At 32.5% G+C, this 22,362-nt stretch overlaps 1 protein-coding gene across 1 annotated transcript in view; it reads right to left on the minus strand.

Moving 5' to 3' along the window:
• Window positions 1–22,362, minus strand: part of LOC126883250 (ras-related protein Rab-8A) — a 113,472-nt gene that overhangs the window by 77,884 nt on the left and 13,226 nt on the right. Inside the window, exon 2 of the mRNA XM_050648546.1 lies at window positions 8,348–8,408. Coding sequence (XP_050504503.1) covers window positions 8,348–8,408 — 61 coding nt within the window. The remainder of the gene's footprint in view (window positions 1–8,347; window positions 8,409–22,362) is intronic.

Here is a 22,362-nt window from a genome sequence, read left to right on the forward strand (position 1 = left end):
GGCTATAGTAATTTTGTTGATGGCAGCTGAGTAAAGGGATGCAGAGGATCTGTTAAACCATTCTCACAGGTGTCTAAGCCATGACGTGACGGTTGTCTTCGACCTGGCCTTTCTTCTTCCGTCTACCTTGTCTTGTATTATTAAATGGAGTATATTATACAGAGCGAGTTTTATGTATGGAAAGCCTCAATTATCTCGGAAACGGCTTGCACGATTTTTATAGATTTTGGTGACAAAGGGTTTTCTAATGCGGCCGATATAATAATGGCAATTACATTGTTGTCAGAATTTCCGTTTTTCTGGAAATCTAATGAATTTTCGTATTTCAAATGGAACACCCTGCATATTTTTGCGTTTTGAAGTCCTTAAGAAATGCTGATTATTTTTGTGTTATTTTCCCTATACCTAAATGCCATAATTTCGGAGTTTTTTAGCTACATTTATTAAAAGGATATTTAAAAAAAAATTTAAAAATCAATTTTTTCAACCCGGGTACGTTATTTTAGGTTCTTTTGATCATTGGAAACTGGTTCGTCCACATAAGTAGGAATAACAATTTTTAATTTTCTTGTTTTTGTAAAGAATATTTTAATTCATTTTCTTTTCAATATTATGGGACACCCCGTATATACGAGTAGGCCAATACCTAATTCAGTGAGTATGTATTAATTTTTATCATTATTTTCAAGTAAAAACCTTAAAGTTTTTTGTATGTAATTACCTGCCTACTCGCCTCATTTTAAAAAGACAATTCGCCAACCAACTCTCTTGGTTAACAGTCACTTACAATCATTCCGAAAAGTGTATAGAAACTCAATATAGTCCTCGCGAGTGATTTATACTTTATACTACTCAGCAATAGCAGTACGAAAAATAGCAGGCCTGCTCCAGCTTGTGCAACGAGAAATGACAAGGTAGGAAATATTTTTTATTACAATTTACTTTAAGGTCTGGTTTTTTTACTGTTATTTTTTTTATTCTATTTTAAATTCACCCTATGCTAAACAGTCCACTAATAAAGCTCTCACTGAGTTAGTAGTCTCCTCCAGGATGATTTATTGATCCGTTACGAGCCTGATAGATCCATTTTCTATATTTTTTTCTTGCATTTTTCATTTTTCTAAGAGGGTAATATAGTCGGGGAAAGTTTCTTTTAAACCTGAATTGTTTGATTTTATTGTCATACTTTGCTAATTTACAAAGATCAGAATTAAATTCAGGTTATTTAACCGCATTCCCTTTGACTTTATTTTTTTGTTATTCTTTAACATAAGGCGATAAAATATTCTTTACCAAATTAAAATCACGTATCAATTAGTAAATTGGTTTTTTGTTTGTGCCGATCGTTAGTGATACCTATACCTCAGTTAATGTTGTTTTTTAAGTAAAAAAGGAACACATTAATGTAAAAGTAATTATTATTAAATTGTCAACGTCGGCCAATAGACAAATTTTGTTATAATAATTATTATACAGGTTGACTCTATTATAGATGAAACTGTGTGTTTATTTTACACAGTAATTTTTATTTAAAGGGTTTATGTTTTATAATTATTTTTTGTCTATAAATATTCAAATAGCAGAGGACATAGTTTTCTAAATTTATTAATTCTACATTTAAATTTACAAAATGGCAGATAAAATTAAAAAATATCAATCTTTAAGACAAGTTGAAGTGCAACGAATGACTGAAATTCATGCTGTTGCTTTAAAGGTAGCTGCTGACGATAAGAATTTTTACCCGGTTTTGGAAGTTATGTATGAAGGATTGGAAAAAATTCGTGACAATTTTTATGATCTTCATAATAAAATAATTATGTTAGTTTCTGAGCAAGATAATGAGGACGCGCTATTTAAAGTCGAAGATGATTGCCGTAGTAATTTTGACAAATTATATTATAAAATTAAATTAACATACGTGCAAGCCTTTAGAAAATCTTCAACATCAAGTCAGCAAACTACATCAACTTCACAGTCTCAAAATCCTTTACCTATAAATTATTTTAATTTACCGAAACCGGAATTGCCATCTTTCAGTGGAAAAATAACTGAATTTAGAAGTTTTATAGATCAGTTTGATGCTCGCGTTCATACTCTTACTTACTTACAGCCAATTGACAAATTTAATTTGTTACTATCGTGTTTAAAGGGTGCAGCGCGCGATGCTGTGGATCATATTGACATCACAGCAAACAATTATCCAATTGCCTATGATCTGCTTTGTGAAAGGTTTAATAATGTTAGGGTAATCGCTGCCAATTTATGGAATAACCTTGAAAGTTCACCACAACTGACTTCAGAAGATCCAAAAGAACTACGCAAGTTGTTAGATACATTTTCGAAAAATGTGGCATCTCTAAATAAGCTAGGACTACCCACAGTACATTGGGATTTTATACTTGTTCAAATGATTTTAAAACGATTAACTGTTTCTTTAGTAACACGTTTTGAGCTTTTTCATAATAATTCAACCATCCCAAGCTATAAAAAACTGATTGATTTTTTAAATCAAAGTTGTCTCGCTTTAGATAATATTGATTTTCACACTAAACCAAAATCTAACTTTTCTAAAAAACCTAATTCTTCCAAATCTACATCATTGCTTGCTCAAACAGAACCTGAACCAAAATGTTCTATCTGTAAAACTAATGATACCCATGCCATTTATAAATGCTCCGTTTTTTTGGCAAAATCTCCTGTAGATCGATTTCAATTAATAAAAAAGAACAAGATGTGTATTAACTGTCTTGGATCACATCGTTCTAGCCTATGCAAATCTACATGGACTTGTCACTCGTGCCATAAAAAACATCATACACTCCTTTGCTTCTCCTCTTCTAAGAAAGAAGAGAATGTTCAAGATTCGACGGCATCCACTTTAAATTCAACGACTGGATCATCCGTTTCTGTGTGTTTTTCTTCCGCTGATAAAAGTACTTTGCTTTCCACTGCATGTATTGAGGTGCTTGATTGTCACGGTAACTACCAACCTGTTAGGTGTCTGTTAGATTCGGGAAGCATGACGTCCTTCATCTGTCAAAAGACCCTTAGGCGTTTAGGTTTACGTCCCATGAAAACTTCAGCTAACATCCAAGGATTAGGTTCTATGCAGTCGAACACTAATTTAGGTGGGGTTACCATTTCTTTTAAACCAGTACGTAAATCTTCTCCTATTTTGACAACCGATGCGTTAGTCTTGACAAAAATATGTGAGGATCAGCCTTTATGTAATTTAGAAGTTAATACTTGGCCCCATATTGCTAATTTAAAGTTAGCAGATGATAACTTCTTTCGTAGAGGATCCATAGACATTCTTTTAGGAGCTGATGTATTCTCTACCATTCTTTTGGATGGACGTATTTACGGCAATCAAGATGAACCTGATGCAATTAATACTATATTTGGCTATGTGCTTATGGGAAAAGTAAATATTTCAAAGGCACCTACTCTTACGTCTTTATTTTGCCAAGTTGAAGATACGGTTTCTTTGGATCAGCAAATAAAGAAATTCTGGGAATTAGAAGCAGTCCCTGAAGTTTTTTGGTTAGCTCCTGATGACGCTAAAGTGGAAAATATGTTTATGAATACTTATACGCGTGAACATTCAGGACGCTTTGTAGTAGATCTACCTTTTAAGGAAGAAAATCCTGTCTTTCCTAATATTAGATCACTTGCTCTTAGTAGGTTTTATTCATTAGAAAGAAGGCTTCAAAAATCTCCTGAACTTTATGACCAATACCGCACCTTTATGAAGGAATTTGTTGAGCTCGGTCACATGGAACCTGTCCCATTGAATAACTTCGATTCACCTTATGTTTACTATTTATCGCATCATTGTGTTTTAAGACCTGAAAGTCTAACAAGTAAATTAAGGGTCGTTTTTAATGGTTCCGGGCATCTTCCAAATCAACCCTCACTCAATGACAAATTATTCACTGGTCCTAAGCTTCAGACTGACATCTGTACAATTTTGATTAATTTTCGATTGCATGGTTATGTAATTACGGCCGATATTTCTAAAATGTATAGGCAAATTTTAATTAATCCTACTCAAACAGATTATCAAAGAGTACTTTGGCGTTCTAATAATTCTGAACCTGTTCGAGATCTTCGTATCAACAGAGTTGTTTATGGTCTCTCTTGTTCTCCTTATCTTGCTATTAGATGTCTACATCAGTTGGCTAATGATGACGGGGATTCGTTTCCTCTAGCAGCCGAGGCACTTAAAACTGGAACCTACGTTGATGATATCATTTCTTCCTGTCCTAGTTTCGAAAATGCCTTAGCACTAAGAGACGAACTTATTGCCTTACTTGCCAAAGGAGGTTTTGAGTTGAAAAAATGGTCCAGTAATGTACCCGATTTATTGAAAGGATTAGCTGTATCAGATTTAGCAATAAAACCTCTTACATTTAATGATGATATTTCGTCCAAAACACTTAAAGTATTAGGGTTGGAATGGGACGCTTCTTCGGATACATTTGCTTTTAAAGTTCAAGTTTTAGACTCTTCTTGTACAAAACGTCATCTTTTGTCCAATTTAGCAAAAATATTTGATCCTCTTGGATTTTTATCTCCAATAACATTTCTAATTAAACACCTTATTCAAAGAATATGGACTCAAAAGATTGGTTGGGATGATGCTCCATCAAAAGAAATTATCCGTTTGTGGAAAAAATACATTGATGATGTAGCATATTTGAGTAAATTAAATTTACCTCGTCGTTTATTAATTGACGATATTTTACGCTTAGAAGTTCACTGTTTTGGTGACGCTAGCGAGAAAGGTTACTGCGCTGTCTTGTACTTTCGATGCTTATCACCTTCAGGCCAACCTTTTGTTTCTTTTGTTATAGCTAAATCTAAGGTCGCACCCATTAATAAGGGACTTACTATTCCCAGATTAGAATTGTCTGCTGCGGTTTTAGTGGCTCGACTAGTCTCCTTTGTTTCTTCTGTTATTAAAGATAAAGTAGAAATCAAGGAAATATACTGTTATTCTGATTCTGCTGTTACATTACGTTGGTTACAATCTTCCCCTCATCAGTGGAAAACTTTTGTGAGCAATAGAGTAGCTTATGTGTAGGAACGAGTAACTTCTTCATGTTGGCACTATGTTCCTTCTGAAGAAAATCCTGCTGACATTGGTTCAAGGGGTTGCTTACCCTCTGAGTTAATTAACTGTTCCAAATGGTGGGCGGGGCCAACCTTCTTACAATCTGATCCGCTAACGTTCTTTGAACTTAATTCAAAGGAGTCTACTAATGTAAATTTGGAAGTGCGGACTGTCGCATTGATTGCTGAAATTCCCAATAATTTTTTAGATATTTTATTGGATCGTCATTCGTCTTTAAATAGGTGTGTTCGATGTTTGTGTTACATTATTCGTTTTTTCCATTATGTAACCAAAAACCGATATGGTAATCTGGAAATAGGTTGTTTAAGTTTATTGGAGCAACATAACTCCTTACTGGTTTTTGTTAAACGAACACAGCAGATCTTTTTTAATACTTTAATAAATTTTATCCAAGATAAACAGCTGCTTCCAAAAAATTTAAGAAAGCTTTCACCTTTTATCGATGCAAAGGGAATTCTACGTGTAGGTAGTCGCCTAGCTAATGCGCCCATTTCGTATGATCGCAAATTTCCGGCATTACTTCCTAACAGTTGTAAATTAACTGATATGATTATTGAATCTACTCATCTGCAATATCTACACGCCGGGCTTCAAACTGTTCAATACCTAATTTCTCAGCGTTTTTGGATTATATCTTCCAAACGAGCCATTCGTAGAGTACTGTCTAAATGTGTTAAATGTTTTAAGGTGAATCCTTTGTCCCCAGTTCCGTTAATGGGAAATCTACCGCTAGCTCGAATATCTCAACTAAAACCTTTCAGTAATGTTGGAGTTGATTTTGCGGGCCCTTTTCCTATAAGAGCTTCCAAACTTCGAAAGTCTCAAACTCGTAAAGCGTATTTGTCGCTTTTTATTTGTTTCTCAACAAAAGCTCTTCATTTAGAGCTCGTATCTGATTTATCCACTGACGCGTTTTTAGCTGCGTTTAAGCGATTTGTCAGTCGTAGAGGCCGATGTCAACATGTTTATAGTGACAATGGCACTAACTTTGTTGGAGCCAGAGCAGAACTTAACAGATTGGCATCACAAGCTGCTTCTCATGAATCTATTCAATGGCATCTCATTCCCCCTTCTTCTCCACACTTTGGAGGTTTATGGGAATCTAATATTAAGACGGTAAAGGGTCATTTAATTCGCACAATTGGAGAACAAGTACTAACTTTTGAAGAGTTATATACTATTTTTTCTCAAATTGAGGCCATCATGAATTCGAGGCCAATATGCCCGTTAAGTTCAGACCCAAACGATCTTAGTGCGTTAACTCCAGGACATTTTTTGACCATGGAGCCTTTGAGTGCTCCGGCCGAAGAAACGTTGCTCGATGTTCCGCACAATCGGTTGAATCGTTGGCAATTATTAAATAAGTTGCACCAACAGATTTGGGAACGGTGGTCTAAGGAGTACCTCCAAACTCTTCATCAAAGGGCTAAATGGAATTCTCCGTCTCCAAACGTCCAACTAGGTACCTTAGTGGTAATCCGTCAAAATAATATTCCCCCGCTACAATGGCCTTTGGGCCGTATAATTGAGGTTCATCCTGGATCTGATGGTATAGTTAGAGTGGCCACAGTGAAAACTAATAGTGGTATATATAAACGCTCTATAGTAAAATTATGTCCTTTGCCTTTTGAGCCGTAACAATACTGCGTATTGTGGTGGGCGGTTGTGGTTCGTCCACATAAGTAGGAATAACAATTTTTAATTTTCTTGTTTTTGTAAAGAATATTTTAATTCATTTTCTTTTCAATATTATGGGACACCCCGTATATACGAGTAGGCCAATACCTAATTCAGTGAGTATGTATTAATTTTTATCATTATTTTCAAGTAAAAACCTTAAAGTTTTTTGTATGTAATTACCTGCCTACTCGCCTCATTTTAAAAAGACAATTCGCCAACCAACTCTCTTGGTTAACAGTCACTTACAATCATTCCGAAAAGTGTATAGAAACTCAATATAGTCCTCGCGAGTGATTTATACTTTATACTACTCAGCAATAGCAGTACGAAAAATAGCAGGCCTGCTCCAGCTTGTGCAACGAGAAATGACAAGGTAGGAAATATTTTTTATTACAATTTACTTTAAGGTCTGGTTTTTTTACTGTTATTTTTTTTATTCTATTTTAAATTCACCCTATGCTAAACAGTCCACTAATAAAGCTCTCACTGAGTTAGTAGTCTCCTCCAGGATGATTTAGAAACAAAAAACGTCTTTTGTTTTTCTCTAAAGTTAATAGTTTTCGAGTTATAAACAATTTAAACCTGAAAAAGACGAAAAATATTTCATACCTCCTTCTTTCATTCAAGAATCGTATTTTACATGTTACATACCACTTTCATCCACTATTAGAATAACTCTTATTAAGCTTTTTAGAGGTTCAGTATAAGTGTCATATGATAGTGGAGCTCCATACCACCTTCATCCACCAAGAAACTCAAAATTTTAGAAAATGTTACATACCCCCTTCTTCCACTTAGGTCTTCATTAGTAATATCTCTGCATATCAAGAATGGAAAAGTATAAATGGATGCTTAAGTACGAATACAGGTTTTGTTGACAATTTATTTTAAAAACATTTTACTCTAATTTTAAATATTTTATTTATCTGTAATATAGATTTTCCACAAGAATTATTAGCTATTATAAATACCCTGTTTTTAAACTAGGAGTAAATTCAACAGACAGATTCACACCCAAGAATGTCATTAGAAAAATCACCAGATTCATCTTCTTTTTTGATTGATCATGTCGGCATTCGACGGCAATTCATAAATATAATATACTATTATTTAGCTGAAGAGTTCTAAAAACAACTGTTTTTTTATATAAATGCAGACTAAAATCTAAAAATTAAGGGAATAACGCAGAAAACACAAAAAATCGCCAATATTTTCAAAATTTCACAAATATCAAGTGTCAAAATTTCCTAATTTAGTGGAGTAAACTTTCCTATGGTTGGACTAATTACAAACAAGTACTACGGCGCGGTAAATTTGAACTACGCATCCTAGTTTAAGAAGATGTATAATTGCAATTAAACAGATGCACTTTTAGTTTATTTTTGAAATTAATATAGTGACATTAGCTTTGTTATAAAAGTGGACTGGTCTTTATACGCATGATATAAATTAAAACTTTTTAGGTTTTTTTAATGTAATGTGCGGTACAAAAAATAAATATAAAATTAAATAATAAAAACTGTTTCTTACCATATCTGTAATTTAATTTTTTTCCCATCTAAGTCTATTGTTCTGATTTTAAAATCTATACCTAGAATATAAAAAGTATAATGATGAAAAAACATAATATGAATACTTAACCTAAATAACTACTAAAAAATTAAAATACTGTATAATATATACAAATGCAGTGTCATTATATTATACAGTGTGCCAAAGCCAAATGGAATAAATTCATTATTTCGTGAATTAGCGATTTTGGAAAGAAACCCCTAAATAAGTCGATTTTTATTTTTAAATTATGAATTTTTGGCATATTATACATATAGTCCAGGGTAATAAGGTTTGTTCCATGACACTCGAGCAGCCAGGGTACTGAAGCGTTTTTTCGACAGGTAATACCTATGAGAACAAATTGTAACTATTTCCTGCGTAGGATCTGGCGGCCATTTTTATTTATAAACAATTTAGTGTCAAAAACGGCCTTTTTTCCTTTTCAAATCAAGGGAAAACAGTGGACCGTATGGTTATTTAGAACAAACATCTTAGAGAGCATGGAAAAACCTTTAAAATGACGTATTACAAAGGTTGATATACTTATTTATTGTTAATATAATTGAGAAAAAAGGTCTAAATTGCAAAAAAATTTATTTTGCAATAACTATTGTAAAAATTAGTGTACAACTTTGAAATTTTTGTCAAATAAGGGGTTCTTTGGTGCGTAATATGGGACAAAAATTTCGAAGCAAATCATTCAATTGTTTATATTTTATTCAAATTGTTTATACCAGAGAGTTTTTTGCAATAACATAAGTGAGAAAAACATAATGTTAGAACCATTATGCACGTGTCAAATGAAAGAGCATAAGCTAAACTTTCAAACTTGTTTAAAAAAAGTTAATAAAAAATGCACTTATTAGTAATAAATAATTATGCAAAAGTCTCGTCAATTTTTCCTTATAAACAATTTGAATAACTTTCTTGTTATGGCCGGTACAAAATTTTTTTACACATTCTAAAAGATGGCATTTTTACACGACCTTTAAAAAATTAAGTTAGCCTAGGTCAATTAGGGCCAAAGTTAGCAACATTTTTTTTAATTCATAGCTAATTTGTTTATAATAAATAAGGATCAAAAATAGCGCTCTTTCGCTTTCAAAGACAAGAAGTATTAAAACAAGTTTGAAAATTTAGCTTATGATCTTTCATTTGACACCTGCAGAATGGTTCTAACATTCTGTTTTTCTGACTTATGTTATTGCGAAAAAAAGCTCTCTTGGGTTGTAAACAATTTGAATAAAATTTAAACAATTGAATGAATCGCTTCGAAATTATTGTCATATATTACGCACCAAAGAAACCTCATTTGACAAAACTTTCAAAGCTGTGCACTAATTTTTACAATAGTTATTGCGAAATTAAATTTTTTGCAATTTAGACCTTTTTTCTCAATTATATGTATTAACAAAAAATAAGTATATCAACCTTTGTAACACGGCATTTTAAAGCTTTTTCCATGCTCTCGAAGATGTTTGTACTAAAGTAACCACAAGGTCCACTGTTTTCCATTGATTTGAAATAAAAAAAAAGGAAAAAATGCCGTTTTTGACATGAAATTGTTTATAAATAAAAATGGCCGCCAGATCCAACGCAGGAAATAGTTACAATTTGTTCTCAAAGGTATTACCTGTCGAAAAAAAAAACGCTTTAGTACCCTGGCTGTTCGAGTGTCACGAACAGGGTATATTTTTGGCTTATTACCCTGGTAGTTACATTCTTTCACGGTTTTGCCGTAAAGGGTACCCCCCGTTAAGATAGGCAAAATGCCCTCACTCCCAGAATTCAATTTTATTAATTTTTTTACGTTCTATCCAACTAAAAAATGAGATAACGCGGATTTTTAGCTCGCCACCCCCCTTACCCCTCCCCCCACAGTCAAAAACGTAGATTTTTAGATTTAATTTTTTTTAGTTGGGTTGCAATTGATTTAAAAATTTCAAAAAATTTACACGTGTAGCTGAGGCTTTTACAAAACACGTCCATTTTTTATGAACCCATAGGTCGAGTGTACATAACCTCAAATTTTTTTTTAACTTTTTTAAAACCTATAACTTTTTTTTGGAGGGGGCTGCAGGTCCAATTTTTTTTGCATTTTGTGTATTTTATCAAAAGCTATCTCTCTGATTTTTTTCAGATTTTTACGTCAGGTGCGCCATCTTGAAAAATCAAGAAAACTGTTTTTTAGGGGGTTTTTGGGGATTTTCTCCATTTTATAGACTGCAACATAGATCAACTCAAGGTTTTATTAATAGATTATGTATAATTTAAAATAACTGAGTATATTAGGATATTCAAAAATTGGACGAAACACTTTTAAACCCCCCAAAAACCATGTTTTTTTAAAGTTTTGTAAGGATTTTTGCGGGTCTAATTATATTTTTTGTGGTCTATACAGCCTGAATATTTTTTTTACGTGCTATATGATTTAAAAAATTAGGACTCACCGCAATTTTAGCCCACTTCCCCTATTCCCCCTCCCCCACAGCCAAAAATGTCAATTTTTCGATTTTTTTTTAAGTTGGTTTGCAATTACAAATGTTATTCTGAAGCTATTTCTTTGTGGCATTTTTGTAATTAACTATTCTAAATGGTCATTTTTTAGTTAAATTGTGGCTTATTTCCCATTTAGAATAATTAATAATTATTAAATTATAAATTACAAAAAATTCACACGCACAAGTTGAGGCTTTTACAGATCATCTATTTTTATGGGCCCGAAGGTCGAGTGTACATATGATAACCTCTTTTTTTTGTTTTTTAATAGGTACGTATATTTTTTTTGGTGATGGCTGCATGTCTATTTTTTTTGTGTTTTGTGTATTTTATCAAAAACTATATTTCTGACTTTTTTCAGATTTTTCCGTAAGGTGCGCCATCTTCAAAAATCCGCAAAACTGATTTGTTCGGTGGTTTTTAGGGATTTTCTCCATTTTATATACTTCAAAATAGATTAACTTAAGGTTTTTTTTATAGGTTATGTAGGTATAATTTGAAATAACTGAGTTTTTAGGGATATTTTATATAATTTGCTGTTGAATAAACTTAAAAACAACCTGCTAGTTTTCACAATCATAAACTTGCCAGGATGACACGTTCCATACGTTTCACAATTAAAACTTCCCCTGTTTCCATACCTACATCAAAGTTTGTCCGACTAGACACCGTTAAACTATTAACATATTTTCAGCTTGCTATTAATCAACTTTTTTGGTACGCGGGATCCAGGCCTAATATTTTTTGAGATCAATACAGCCTGAATATTTTGTTTCGTTTTTTTTACGTTTGATGTGTTTAAAAATAAGCCTTGGCTCAATTTTAGCCCTCCTCCCTCTCAACCTGCCCAATAAATCATCATTTTTTCGTTTTCATTTTTTTCTCAGTATATCTGTTACTCAGTTTGTCCTCAAGTAAACTACAATTTAACAAAATAATTTCAAATTTTTGCAATATTTTTGTATAAAGTAAAGATGTCACTGTGATATCTTTTAGGTAGGATACAAAAAACAAGAATAAAACAGAATAATCAATTTAAGAAAAATACAATATTTTAATATATCATACTTCTTGTCGTTTTGTGAATCAAAACATTTTGTTCTTTGTTCATTAGTTTGTATTTAGTAGGTACCCTAATATTACCTTACATTATACATATTCTAATTATTCAAACATGTGCTTGTACCATCTACATAACCTATATCTCTGCTCTGCCTATTAAAATGTCATTTTGCTTCACGTTTACTGCCACGTAAAACACCATGAAAAGAATAAAGAAAGTATTAGCAAAGAATATATAGCTCCGTCTATACTCTTAACTCTTACGAGTATTCGGAGAGTATATTCGTTGGTATTACACTTTACAGTTCTAAAGTCTTCATCGCTGTCTTCGTCTATTACAGGTATAACCTGTATTGTCAAAGAGTTTTGTAAGATATTCTGCTGACTTGATGATTTTTGTAAAATTTCTTCCATGCGATAAATATGATATTATGGCAGCTACATGCGAACAACAGCCTATGGTTATGTTGCCGTTTCCGCAACTCACATCTACAACAGTATCTATCGTTTAATGTTTTCCAAACCATTTTCGTTTGGCTCATAATGCGAATAGTCCATGCTGTATGCTTGTCCCCATTAGGTAAATTATTCATATTCATTTTTTTGCACAAGCTTACTCAAAAACTGGTCCTTATGACAAATCCACAAAGTGCCAGGCAGTACCGCGGTCGGAAAATTGTTTAAACAATTTTTTAAACGAATTCAAAAAATCAATTTTATCACTTAGAACAAATTTGTTTTAGATTCTCTGGATCAACCTGAGCAAAAAAGGTCTCTTGTGATTTTTCTATAAAATTGACTGTTGTCGAGTTACATGCAATTTAAAATTTGAAAAACGTTTTTTGGCCATTTTCAAGGCTTAATAACTCGATTAAAAATTATTATTATGAAAGTCATTAAGTGACCAACTCAAAGTTTATATGTATTGGTTATAAAAGGTTATATGTATTGTACACTCGACCTACGGGTCTATAAAAGAATAGATATGTTTTGTAGAAGCCTCATAAAATTTTTAAATTAATTGCAACAAAAAAAAAAAATAGAAAAATTACGTTTTTGTTGGGGCAGGGGAGGGGGTGGTGGGCTAAAAATGCGATTAGTTTTATTTTTTAATCACATATAACGTAAAAAAATGAAAAAAAATATTCAGGCTGTATCGATCTCAAAAAATATCATTAAGCCGGCAAAAACCCTTACATAACTTGAAAAAAACATGGCTTTTGGGGGGTTTAAAGGTGTTTTGCCCAATTTTTGATAATCCTAAAATACTCACTTATTTCAAATTATACATAATCTATTAAAAAAACCTTCAGTTGATCTATGTTGCAGTCTATAAAATGGAGAAAATCCCTAAAAACCCCCTAAAAATACCGTTTTCCTGATTTTTCAAGATGGCGCACCTGACGAAAAAATCTGAAAAAAATCAGGGAGATAGCTTTTGATAAAATACACAAAATGCAAAAAAAACTGGACCTGCAGCCCCCTCCAAAAAAAAGTTATAGGTTTTAAAAAAGTTAGAAAAAAATTTGAGGTTATGTACACTCGACCTACGGGTCCATAAAAAATAGAAATGTTTTGTAAAAGCCTCAGCTACACGTGTGAATTTTTTGAAATTTTTAAATCAATTGCAACCCAACTAAAAAAAATTAAATCTAAAAATCTACTATTTTGGCTGTGGGGGGAGGGGCAAGGGGGGTGGCGAGCTAAAAATCCGCGTTATCTCATTTTTTAGTTGCATAGAACGTAAAAAAAAATAATAAAATTGAATTCTGGGAGTGAGGGCATTTTGCCTATCTTAACGGGGGGTACCCTTTTAAAGAACCGCATGGATTGACATGAAATTTGGCATACGCATAGCTAACATGTCAAAGAAAAAAAGTGATATAGTGCCGATGTGTGCTTTTGCCCTGGGGGTGAGTTTCACCCCATCTCGGGGGTGAAAAAATATATGTCCAAGATAAGTCCTGAAATGGATAAAGTGACTAATTTTAAGCAACTTTTGTTCTATAGAGTTTTTTCACCAAATCAATACTTTTCGAGTTATTTGCAAGTGAATATGTTCATTTTTCAACAAAATAACCACGTTTTTAGACGGTTTTTCGCAAATAACTCAAAACGTAAGCATTTTGTCGAAAAAAATATTCTTAGCAAAACTATAATAGCCTATAAAAAAGTGAAAAAAAAAACGGTGTATACATTAGGTATCTATACCTAGCAAAAGCAGAGTTATAGCTAATAAAAAATAGGTTCATATTCGAAAAATCCCAAATAGAATAATTAAATGTAAAATATCTAAATAATAAAGCATTCTTGGGGAAAACACATTAAACTTTTTTAAAGTGTTTCTAAAAAGCTTTATTTCTGTTTTTATAAAAAAAATTTCTAGCATCCCATAAAAAGTTAATCCCTTTTGTTTTGGCAAAAAAAAATCACGAAGATCACCCCCCAATTAGCAACTTAAATGAAATTAATCGTTACCGCTTCACAAGTAACTTTACTTATGTTGTGTTTATATGATCAGTAAGTTTCATCGATTCAAAGTGCTTATTTTTGAAAAAATTTGGTTTTAAAGTAAAATTTTTAAAAATTTTAATTTTGAAAAAAATGCTTTCTTTCAAAATAACTTAAAAATTGTTAGAGATACCAAAAATCTTAAACAATAAAAAAAGTCGTCTTTACTTTTCTGAATATTTGGTATTTTTTTGTTTTTCTGTAAGACAAAAATTGGTTAAGATTCGGTGTTTCTAAATTTGCATACACTCGTGATAAATGACTCGCCCAAGCCCTTTTAACTACAACTATTTCAAAAATATGGACTTTGAACCGATAAAACTTACAGATCATATGATCAATACATACGCGAGTAAAAAACTTGTGAAGTGGTAGCAATTAAGTTCATTTGAAATGCTAATTAGGGGGTGATTTTCCTGATTTCTTACCAAAAAAAAGGGACTAAACTTTATTTTGAGCGTAACTTGTTTACTTTTGATGCCAAAAACTTTTATTAAAAGACAAAAATAAGCATTTTTTAAACACTTTAAAAAAGTTAAAATGAGTTTTTCCCAAAAAAGTGCTTCGTTTTTTGGTTATGGCACGTTAAAATATTCGATTTGGAATTTGACGAATATAAACCAATTTTTCATTAGCTATAACTCTGCTGCTACTAGGTATAGTGACCTAATATATACACCATATTTTTCACTTTTTTATGTGCTATATTTTTGATAAGAATTTTTTTTCGACCAAATACTTACTTTTTGAGTTATTTGCGAAAAATCGTCTGAAAATGTGGTTATTTTGTAGAAAAATTAACATATTCGCTCGCAAATAACTCAAAAAGTATTAACTTGGTGAAAAAATTTTATAGAACAAAAGTTGCTTAGAATTAGTCATTTTATCCATTTCCGGACTTATTTGGAACATATATTTTTCACCCCCAAAAGGGGGTGAAACTTACCCCTAGGCAAAAGCACACATCGGCACAATATAACTTTTTTTCTTTGACTTGTTAGCTATGCGTATGCCAAATTTCATGTCAATCCAAGCGGTTCTTTAAAATTTATAAAGGTTTTGCAATATTTTACCTTCAAAGAACGTACTATGGCCTCATATAATACTAGTGACATCATCTGTTTGAGCGTGATGACGCAATCGATGATTTCTTAAATGAGAATTAATAGGGGTCGTCTGCTAGCTCATTTGAAAAATAATTCAATTCTCTTATGGAAACTAATGGAAATATAATATCTTTACTTAAATTATTAATAAATTATACAAATCAGTAGTTAGCTTTATTTATTGTTGTAGCATTCCAACTACAGAAAAAAATCTGTTAAAAATTAAATGTCCAAAAATACTTTAAAATTGATTTAACTTATTAAAAAAATACTCTAAAATTTGTTATTAGTCATGACAACTAAAACTAAAAAAGTTACTTTACTTCCAAAATTGATTACATAGGAACTTAACAGTAAACAGTAGTGCGTCATCAATATTTTTGTTTTTCGAAAGTTCTGCGAACTTTCAACAGTGAGGCAACAGTGCGATTCGACACTGACAGTGACATTTATACTATCAAAAACAATAATTTTTATACTCATAGCCGCACTAAATATTGCCGAGTCAGTCACGTTCGATTTCTTGTTATAGAAAATTTTTTTTGTAGATCCAATGTGATTCAAAATCTAGGCATGGGATAAAAAAAGTTTATTTGAAGAAAGTGTATTTTTTGTTCTTCTTATGGCGGTACAGGCTCGTTTTTGCAATATTTTATTTAGTTATAGAGCAAATTCCACATACAGTAGAGCGTCGATTATCCGAACGTCGATCAACCGAACGACCGGTTATTCGAACTCCCGACTCCCGCGCCCCGCACTCGAGTACCGAGCAAGCGTTAGTAATTAACGCTTAAAATATAATATCTTCAATTTTCTTCAATATTGTATCCAAAAATATGTTGTTGCAAAGACTGCACTTTTTTGTTTAATTGCTATTTGTCATTATCAAGATATAAATAAATATGTAGTTATATAAATTATAAATATGGCTTTTATTCACTTGTGGATAAATATGTATGAAATAAAAATGTGTGTACCATTTCGTATAAATATGTATGACTATATCAATCTAGTTCGATTATCCCAACAAATCGGTTTTCCGAACAGCCATGTCCCCCAATTAGTTCGGATAATCGACGCTCTACTGTACTAACATATTTGTCAAATTGGGCTCTGTACCGCCATTCTTTATTATATTACGAATATGTGTGCCAAGTATCTCGACAAAATCTTAAAAAATTACAGCCGCAATCTTGGACCGCGTTTGTTGCTACCTGTTGCCTCTTAATTCAGGTAATCTGTGTTCCTAAATGGTATTAATGCATGAACTTTGTTCTTTACTAATAACAACAAAATACACTACAAAATTCTTAGGAATTGTAATTATAAAAAATATAAGTAAGTCAGAGCAAAGAATATATATATATATATATATATATATATATATATATATATATATATATATATATATATAAATATATATATATATAGGTACTCTCCTAGAAGAAGCGTTTGATTGGAACATATGGTCACATTTATTTGTCCCTTGAAAATACTGTAGTCGTTGTCAGGCCACATGCACCTACTCAGTAGGAACACAAAATCATATGCTGAAACGTTACAGGGCAGTACCCTTCTATTAACCTCTATATTTTTTGGTAAGAGTCTATTCCTGATTCTTGTGAATCAGAAAAATTTTCTTCACACAAGCTGGACTCTGTATCATAAAGAGAATATGATGAAGAGTATCTTTCCGTCTCGCTTAATCTTCCATTTTCTGATATGTATTTAGAACCTTGCCCTGGTTCCAACTACAGATGAGTTATAGAGGGACTCTCATCACATACCAATTTCCCATGTTTATGATCTTTCAGAAGATTTCATGATGAGCTAAGTACATACATTAACTTCTGATAATCCCAGTATTTTCCAAATCTTTTAAAGAAGTTTTGGTGCACAGCCCTTGCCACCAGCTTACACAATCTACTGATCGTGATCGTGCTGAAAGCCAAATAAAATCCATTGACCAAAAGTCTACTTTTGTAAAAATGTTTTCTTTTTTGTCAATAAACTTGGGATGGTTGGTTAATATCTTGTCTATACACTGCATAGCTAATATATGCTCTTTACCAGTGAGGCTTTGTCCTATTAAAAGGATCAAGTAAGTTTGCAGCATAGTGCACAGGCTTCACTGCCAATTTTTTCTTTTTTCTAATTTAGATAAGCATTCATTTTCGTCAGGCTTACTGATTGGAAGTAATGGAATATTCGGGTAAAAATATTTTCTATATCCTTAAATGCCTTGACAACCTGGAATATTTTAAACATATTGCCTTCCAATAAAGTAACCCATTTTACAATTTATTGGTGTTAGCACAACGGCTATTTTTTGCAACTTTATCCAAAATATTTTATCATCCAGACAGTTTTATTTAAAATTCTCTATGACTATAAGCATTTGTAAAGCACTTTCAAACACAATATAAGGCTATTTTTACAATTCAGGAAGTTTTTACAGGAAACCCAGTTTTGCCCATCTAGTTTTTACAGGAAGTTTTAATGATATAACTTTATTGTAGTTTTGAAGCTGGATTGTATTAAATCGGGCAAGATATATGTGGGAACTAGTTACCTTTTTACCAATTTCTTTACAACATGCCTCAACATTTTTAAGAGATTGTAGGTTCATCAAATCAGACACCAGCAAATTTAATGTATGAGAAACAGGAATAAGTTTCAATAAAATTATATTTGTTTTTTATCCATCATTTTGCTTTTTCCATTGGTGCTGCATTGTCTGTAACAATGCCTAAAAATGTTTCTGGGCTGACTAACTTTATATTATTTATTATTTCTTGTGAAAGATATTCAGGTGTGTGTCTTTCACAATCTGTAAAAAGTGTTAAGTATAAACATTACTGGTTCAGGTGTTGTCAGTATAAAGTTAATAACAGATTGGTTTGTTATATTTGACCAGCCATTACACTGAATGCCTTATGTAAATGCTTTATATTGTTTTCACCCAAATTTGAAAAAATGTGAAAACTTTGAATTATCCACGTCCGTCTGTCTGTCCGTCTGTAATCACAACTACTCCGTCAATATACCAGCTAGAATGACAAATGAGGTGTCAAATGAAAGCTTATAATCCAAGGATGGTACTAAAGGTGAGATATTTGACGTAGGCTGTCTGTCCGTCGGTCCGTCCGACCGCGAATATAACTCCTCCGTCATTATACCAGGTAGATTTACAAATGAGGTGTCGAATGAAAGCTTATAATCCAAGGATGGTACTAAAGGTGAGATATTTGACCGAGGTTGTCTGTCCTTCGGTCCGTCCGACCGCGAATATAACTCCTCCGTCATTATACCAGGTAGATTTACAAATGAGGTGTCAAATGAAAGCTTATAATCCAAGGATGGTACTAAAGGTGAGATATTTGACCGAGGCTGTCTGTCCTTCGGTCCGTCCGACCGCGAATATAACTCCTCCGTCATTATACCAGGTAGAATTACAAATGAGGTGTCAAATGAAAGCTTATAATCCAAGGATGGTACTAAAGGTGAGATATTTGACCTAAGCTGTCTGTCCGTCGGTCCGCCCGACTGCGAATATAACTCATCCGTCATTATACCAGGTAAAATGACAAATGAGGTGTCAAATGAAAGCTTATAATCCAAGGATGGTACTAAAGGTGATGAATTTGACCTAGGCTGTCTGTCCGTCCGACCGCAAATATTAACTCCTTTGTCATTATACCAGGTAGAATGACAAATGAGGTGTCAAATGAAAGCTTATAATTAAAGGATGGTACTACAGGTAAGAAATTTTAACTACTTAATTTTTAATTTTAATTTTAGCAAAAATGACTGAAAATTAGTAAATTCGTATATCAATCCATGCAAAGGTACACGAAGAATTCAAATAACGTCTTCCAGTTCTACTTTCGATTACTTTGGGTGAAAACCTAGGACTTACGAAGTCCAATTACTTGTTCTTAAAAGTTCTCGGAAATTTTCTCGAGAATATTCCATTGAAAGTTTTTGGGAATATTTGCGGTTAGTTGAGTATTTCCATTTTTTATAGGTGAATATTCTGGGAAACTTTCCAATGTTCGCGAATATTCGCTTTACGCCAGTCAATGGGAGCAAGAATAGGATATATCCTCCGAATTATATCCTACTGCATGGATTTTAATGAAATTTTGAGCCTAGCCTCTACTTAACTCCTAATTCAAAGTCTACCCTATGCTGATGTGTGCTTTTATCTTGGGGGTGGTTCCCACCCCTTGAAAGGGGTGGAAATTTTTTTGGTTAAAATTACCACGGAATTCACTAGATAACTCAATTCTCAGCAAAAACCGTTCTATAATTTTTTTTGAAAACTTTTTGAGTTATTCGTGGTTGAAAATTGGCCATTTTCATTAAAACATAGGGGAAAGCGGGGCGGAATGGGGTACCGGGGCGGAATAAAGATTGGTATTTTTAAGTAACAATAACGTGCTGCAGCCAAGCGGCTATAAGTAAAATTACATCAATGTAGTGAGAATGAAGACCGGTAGCATGTTTGTCTAGTTCTCTTGACGTTAACCACGTGAATCTATCTTTGCGTGGTTTTTCGCTTATAATTTGTAACTGTTTGTGATTTTATGACCAAGGTAAGTTGCATACGCTTGTTTCTTTACAACGTTAGTTGGTAATACTTGTAGGGTGTTTAATTAGCTTTCGTTTAGTCTAGGCAAACGTTTTCTTACCAATCGTTTTCGAGTGACCATAGCTTGATGAAATAAATCATGTGCTTGGGGCGGAATGGGGAAGTACCCCGTTCCGTCCACACTATTTTTATTAAACAGGAACTCCCTATTTAACTACTTTCCTTCTATTTCAGATGGTTTGAGTATACAAAAGGAAGACAAATAGACAGTCATGGTCTACTGAAAGTATGAATAATGCTGTCAAAGCTGTTATTTCTGGTCAAGTAGGTTATTTGAAGGCTTCAAAGCAATTTAATCTTCCCCAAAGTACCCTGGAGAGACAGGATAAGATCCACAGTACCATATTGACAAAACAGCAGGGAAATTTCAAGCTGTCTTTATCGAAAGGCAAGAATATGAGCTCATGAGCTATTTGAAAATTATGGAGTCTCGAATATTTGGTCTAACGATGAAAGATTTGCGTACCTTAGCTTATCAGTTAGCTGTAAGAAATGTCCTAGCCCACAGATTTAAGAATGAAATCGCAGGCCAAGATTGGGTCAATAGATTTTTAAAGAGAAATTTTATCACTTCGGTAACCTGAGTCAACATCTGGCGCCAGAGCTATGGGATAGCTGTGGTAGTGATGAACTTAATATAACTTAACATAAAATGACTTTTTAACGTTACTTAAAAATTGGACTTAATAATTTCAATTATTAAGTTATTTTTTTATTAATTTCACTAATATTGTAATAGCTACCCCATTGTGCCCCGGTTCAGGGGCAGAACGGGGCAATTGACATTGTTTAATATTTTAGTGACAAACTTACTGTTCTTGTTCTTATAAAAAAATAATATTGTAATATAATGTTAACAACATTACAATGAGTTCATATAATGATATGCAGCTTAAATAATTAATCCCAACTTATTTTTAAAAATCAATTTCAACTTAGTACCCCATTCCGCCCCGCCTTCCCCTAATACCTTTTCGAACGGTTTTTTGCAAATACCTTAAAAACTATGCATCTAACTAAAAAAACTATATCAAACATTTTTGTAGGTTATAAAAAAACAAAGAGACGCTTGCCTTCATAAATCTTCTAGTTATAATACAAAAAGAGATATGGTAGGTGAAAATAGTTTGTTTCTTGGTACAATCTCAAAATGGTGTATTCACTTCAAATAACAGAGAAATGGTCGATTTTAGGCGTACAATGCTACTAATACCTACCGTTTGTAGTCATTGAAAAGACCTTTAAAATGAGCTATATTAAAGGTCCATTACATCAAAGCTAAGATATGCGAGATATGCGAGATATGCTGAAAAAAAAATTGATAACTAATGTATTTAAAAAAAATGGGAAGTAATTTTAACCCTCATCCACTAAAATGTAAATGCATCGTTTTCCTTCTACAATACCTTTTATTATAATGTTATTTCTATGTTCAAAAAGAATGGTTTTTGAAAAAAAAAAGATCAAATTACAGAGCGCATTTTTAAATTTTCTTAAAAATCTTACTTTTCTCCTTGTAACTTGAAAATGATAAGAGATAGAGTAATGCAAAATAAAAAGGAAATTTTTGTCTGAAAAAACCCTACATTTTTGTGTGATATCTTTTTTCGTATCTTTTATCATTTTCGAGTTACATGGAGAAATAGGAAGATTTTTAAGAAAATTTAAAAATGCGCTCTATAATTTCATCTTATTTTTTTCAAAAACCATTCATTTAAAATCAGTCCAACTTTTTAAACATATAAATAACGCTATAATAAAAAGTGTAGAAGGAAAACGATGTATTTAATTTCTGATGGATGAGGGGTTAAACAGGTACACTTCTCATTTCTTCTTAAAATACAGTAATCATCAACTTTTTTGCAGAATATCTCGCTTAGTTTGAATGTAATCATCATTTGGTATTGCTCATTTTAATGGCCTTTTCAAGCACTACAAAAGTTATTAGTATCATTATACACCTAAAATTGACCGTTTCTCTGTTATTTCAAGTTGAATGCACCGATTTGAGCATTCAGCAAAAAAACAAACACTTCTTACCTACCATATCCCTCTTTGTATTTTAACTAGAAGATTTATGAAGGAACGAATCTCTTTGTTTTTTTATAACTTACAGAAATATTTTATATAGTTTTTTTTTGTTAGATGCATACTTTCTA

Source organism: Diabrotica virgifera, chromosome 4 (assembly GCF_917563875.1).
Source record: "Diabrotica virgifera virgifera chromosome 4, PGI_DIABVI_V3a".
Taxonomy (NCBI): Eukaryota; Metazoa; Arthropoda; class Insecta; order Coleoptera; family Chrysomelidae; genus Diabrotica; species Diabrotica virgifera.